General features: G+C 31.7%; 1 protein-coding gene across 1 annotated transcript; it reads right to left on the bottom strand.

Moving 5' to 3' along the window:
- LOC111710199 (transcription factor NF-E2 45 kDa subunit) lies at positions 1 to 3861 on the bottom strand. Its single transcript, XM_023484262.1, has 6 exons — positions 3408 to 3861; positions 2873 to 2965; positions 2610 to 2645; positions 1105 to 1204; positions 549 to 616; positions 1 to 213 (listed from the first exon to the last, which is right to left on the bottom strand). Exons 1-6 carry the CDS (start codon positions 3479 to 3481, stop codon positions 135 to 137), a joined length of 450 nt encoding a protein of 149 aa, XP_023340030.1. The 5' UTR covers positions 3482 to 3861; the 3' UTR covers positions 1 to 134.
- Positions 3862 to 5147: the final 1286 nt, after the last annotated feature.

Below are 5147 nucleotides of genomic sequence, written 5' to 3'. Positions count from 1 at the left end.
TTTAGAGGGGGGAAGGGTCGAATTGACCCCCCCTAGCGCATCCTGGTTTTTAAATACCCCAGCAGGGATAAGATTAAATGGGAGGGGGTACCTTGAAATCATATCTACTGTCTCTTTAGGCCAATGATCATAGATCAATGGTAGTACACCACTGGAGTTTGGTAGCTGTTGTAAGTATTGTTTTTAAGATAGAACTGTTCAATTGGTTTGGGTCTGAAAAAAAAATGTTTTATTTTTTTACGCAACATTATTTTTGTATTTTTAAATGAGCTATTTGAGTATAAAAAAATGCCTTCCCCCCCCCCCAAAAAAAAATTAAAAAATAAGCCACTTATTTGTTTCTAGACTTTTAGGGCGCTCCGCACCTCCTTTCCTGTAAATAACTTTAGCTTTTAACTGTTATACTATGAAAGTCGGCCATTTCTAATGATTTTCAATTTTGACGGATTTATTTTTTTGAATTGGTGCATTTTCTAAAAAAAGTACCAACTATTTTCCAGGAATTTTTTTCCAATTTAAATGTTCCATTAACCTTCCCTTTCATTTACCTAATAGACCCTTCTGGTTCTAGGTGAGGATTCTGTTTCCGAGTTATTTTCAGCTCTCCGTGAATATTCTGGAATACAGTGAGAGCCAATTATTAGTGGAAATCTAGTTGTTGTTTTTCTTTTGTAATAAAATGTCGTCAAGGGTTTTGTAATTTTCAATGAAACGTTTTCTAAAAGTTGACCAGAATCAGATATAATGAAAATATAGAAACTATACTATCAGGGCGTGCTTTGCGGCCATCTTCTATTTTAACTTTTAACTGGTGCTCAATCTTTTAGCATTTTCTCCTCGATAAAACAATAATAAAAAATTTGGCGGATTTAAAATTCTGCTTTTTTACAAAAATCTAAATTTTTTGGAGACGATACGACATAAGGTTGCAAAGACATTGGGTTAAAAACGTTAGAGTTAGAGTATTTATAGTGTCTTGTTAAATCAAAGCTACATTTCTGAAAGACAAACCCAGTTAACAATCATTTCACAGTTTTCTTGCTTCTGATGTCAAAGAAAATTAATTCTCTTTAAAAAATAAATTAAATAAAATTGATTACAAACCTGTATTGTGTATTCGTGTGGATCGCAATTATTTTTTATTAAAGCTTCGTTTAGTTTCTCATCAACTTGACAGGCAAGGTTTCCATACTCTTGGAGCATTCTAAGTTTAAATAAAAATAGATTAAATAACAGGGACGTCTCCGGGGGAAGGCATTCGGGCGCGTGCCCCTTCAGTGAGATCAAATTTAAAGGGACAGACCGGCTATGTAAGGTAGTTAAAAAGAGTATGCAGAGTTTTGGACAAATTCTTTAGGATTCAGTTAAGACATATAAAACGTTTGCACGACGTTTGAGCGCAAAGTCCACGTTCGAAATAATGAACTTGGGTGGAACGTTTTCAAAGTCGGTTTTTTCAAATCATTAAATAACAACGACAAAAAAATAAAGTAAATATTATACAGTAAACTAACTAGATGGTTAGAAACATATTTCTCAAAAGATTTTTCAATAAATCAATGCTAGAATCAATGATTTCGTTGTCATCATTATATTTAATTTCTTATTTTCTTTCAACTTATTGACAGATTTCTACAAAATTCTTTAAATGGCGTCTTGGCAATAAAAATTCCAGAAAACCTGCAAAAAATCTTTATGAATAAGGAGAAGTAAAAAAATTCTGAAAACGTATCCACCCAAAAGTAGGATTTTGAACGTCGACTTTGGGCTCAAACTTAGGATTTACAGATCTTTAAAAAGTTTTATATGTCTCCAATGAATCCTAAAGAATTTGTTCACAACACTGCATACTGAGTTAAAATACCTTACATAGCCGGTCACTCCCTTTAAGGTAAAATATATATATAAAATGAACGTCAGTTAATCAGATCGAAAATTTTGTGAGGAAATTATTAATCTTGAATGTTTGATCTGATCTGGACATCCAATGTGCACACTTTTAAATTGGAGAATCAAGAATTAATCTCTCACGGCCGATATCACAGAAGAGTTAAACCAAAAAATTCCACATTGTCATAAACTCAAATTTTCTAATCTCTATGATGATTCAAACCTTAGATATATTCCTAACTATTTTGTCTTCAAGAACTTGAAATATAAAAGACAAGCTTAAGGGCCTAGCGTTGCCCGTGAAAAAAAAAATTAAATTTTGATTTTTTTAGCTTATAACACCCCACGGTCGCCCCCTAAATGTCCACAAAAAAATTCAGCCAAATCGGTCCAGCCGTTTGGCCGGCTATAGGCAACATATATTTATATATACATATGTCTTGTTTTATTATATAGATCTACTATATTAAACTTAAGTAAATTACACGCAAGATTAAAATCTTACATTTTTTTTCATCAAAACCTTTCTTAATATAGAGCTATTTAGAGTAATCAAAATAATTTTAATTTTTGAATATGGAACCGCGGTCTCAAAAGTTAAGAGATTAGAAAATCAAAATGTCTGGGTAGTGTATATATATCGTTTATTTGGCAAAATCAGATAAATTTAGAAGAATATTTTTTTATCTCGTTCAATGTATAAAATAATGACTTTTTACCTTTGATGTTTTGAAATAACGACAGCTCGTTTTTCCCTGAAATATAAGGAAACGTCAATTTTAGGAATCCATAATCGATTCACATTTTTAAAATCAATGGTGTAAAATCTTGAAATGCTCCAAAGCAAGAAAATAGAAAAAAATAAGTTTAGAAAGTTCTATGCAAAAAAATAATAGGCTAAGAAATTGATTTAAAAACTGAAAGCTTTAAATATTGGAAACCTAACAATAAATAATTGAAATGGAAATGGAAGCAATATAACCTTGCTGTTTTAAGTCTCTTCTCAAGCTCCTCAACCTGATCTAGTTTTCTTCTTCTACAGTTTTGTGCCGCAACTTTATTCTTCCCTCTTCTCCTGTACAATACATACAGTACAGTACATTACAGACAAGTACTTTACAGTAAGTACAGTACAGCTTCCAGTACGTGACAGCATAGAGAACAGTACAGATTACACTATATTAAAGTACAGTATACAGTACAGTACATTACAGAAAAAAAGTCAGTACAGTCAGTACAGGAAAGCTTACATTACAGTACAGATTACAGTAGAGTGTAGAGTTTCTCATATCCTAATGGATTATCTGCAACATAAGCTTTAACGCTATATATTTTGCTTTGCATAAAAATGTTTATATTGCACTTATACAATTTATATTATTGACTTTACAATTCTTATGTCCCAAAAATTCTAATGTGAATTCTATAGAACAGGGTGTTCCATATTACACTGGATTGTACATAGCTCATGGACGTACGATCTCACTGTACAGTGTACAGTGTACAGTGTGCAGTACCTTATATCCCTGCAGAGATTAAGTTGCTCCTCGGTGAGATCGTGTCTGCTCAAAAGATCGTTAAACTCGTCCATCGGCAGTCCAACGATCTGATTGATCGAGAAGGAGATCCCTGCGTCCCGAGCCAGTTTCTCATCCTTTTTCCCATAGACCTTTGTCCGTTTTACATCCGTCAAATTAGGAAATAAGATTTTTCCGAATATCCCGGAATTAAATTCCGAATACTTCGGAATTAACGTCCGAATTCTCCGGAATTAACTTCCGAATACTCTGAAATTAACTTCCGAATACTCCAAAATTAACTTCCGAATACTCCGGAACTAACTTCCGAATACTCTGGAATTAACTTCCGAATACTCAGGAATTAACTTCCGAATACTCAGGAATTAACGTTTGAAGAATAGAGTCTTAACCTACAAAACTTATTTTCTAACCTCGATATTTTAAACCATAATTTTTTTGGATCACATATTATAGTTTAGAAAGATCATAGGTTTACACCATCAGGTTGTATAAATTTAGGGATTTGAAAATTTTAGTTTGTAGCAAACACTTAATTCCTTTGGAATTATACAAGGTTACCCACAATAATGGCGACCTAACGCGCATGGAATTATGTATGCAGTTGAATCGAATATAGAGTAGAGTATAATATCAAATTTTGTTGGCTGCTACTATGGAAACAAAAGAAAAAATAGTGTTTATACCAGTCATAAATAATGGGAAATTCCAAAAAAAATTGCTCTCCAATTAAATTAGTTATAAGTCACTTTTTTAGAGTAAAGGTACTATGTGAATACATGTTTTTTGGTATTTGGGCTTTTTTTAGGGTTTTAACAAAATCTGTAATAAAAGTTTAAAGTTATTATCTATCTTTTAAGTGGACCAAAAAAAAATTTCACAATCCAAAAACCCCCGAATTTTTGGAACCCTTACTGCGTAATTGATAATTTATTAGGATGAGATTTCGATATTTGACTCATCAGGCTTAAATTTAAGTTCTTTGTTATAATTCTCGGTAAGATAATGAGAAAAAATGACATTTACATTTACATTTTTCTAATTAATCTTAACTTGAAAAAAAAAACTCAACATTGTCATTTTTAATGAATTCCACTTTAGTCTTTAATTTAAAGAAATTGAAAATTAGAAATAATCCTTAAAATAAATGGATTGAATATTATATTCTCTATGTTCTTGTTAAACTTATAGCAAATTGACCATCTAAGTTAGTAAAAAAAACTAGCTCAAGTCTAATAGTATGCAGGCCTGATTTTTAGGATTTAGCGCAATATGTATAGTTATACAAAATTATAGTATTATCATAATAGCAAACCCCTTAAACTTAAACATGTTACATGAATAGCTCATGAATAGCTTTTCTAATTTGCTATTTTTAAAAGAGAATCTGGTCCAAGCTATAACAACAGAATTGATTCTTTGCCACAAACTCGGATTTTCTGATCCCTATTTTTGGCAATCCAATGTTGTAACCCTTAGATATTTCAAATTATAAATTCTGATGGATCAAATAATCTAAATTTGAAATATCAAAGGTTTACACCATCAAGTTGCAAAGTTATAGGGCATAGAAAATCAGAGTTTGTGGCAAAGACTCGATTACTTTGCATCAGCATATTTTAATAGGATTATCAGTTCCAGAGAAAACATCAAGAGATGTTTCAAACAAACTCAATAACGTTGAAGTCTCTATTCCTTTGTTGTTCTACTGCTTGTCTC

The sequence above is a fragment of the Eurytemora carolleeae genome, unplaced genomic scaffold, assembly GCF_000591075.1.
Source record: "Eurytemora carolleeae unplaced genomic scaffold, Eaff_2.0 scaffold889, whole genome shotgun sequence".
In the NCBI taxonomy this organism is placed as follows: Eukaryota; Metazoa; Arthropoda; class Copepoda; order Calanoida; family Temoridae; genus Eurytemora; species Eurytemora carolleeae.
Note: the sequence above shows the minus strand (reverse complement) of the source record. Positions and strands in the feature narration are given on the sequence as shown.

Coding starts and splice junctions, on each gene's coding strand:
- LOC111710199 (XM_023484262.1), bottom strand. CDS start 3,481: ATGGACGAGTTTAACGATCTTTTGAGCAGACACGATCTCACCGAGGAG. Junction 2,966..3,407: donor AATCTCTGCAGGGATATAAG/GTACTGCACACT, acceptor TGTATTGTACAG/GAGAAGAGGGAAGAATAAAG. Junction 617..1,104: donor CACACGAATACACAATACAG/GTTTGTAATCAA, acceptor ACTGTATTCCAG/AATATTCACGGAGAGCTGAA.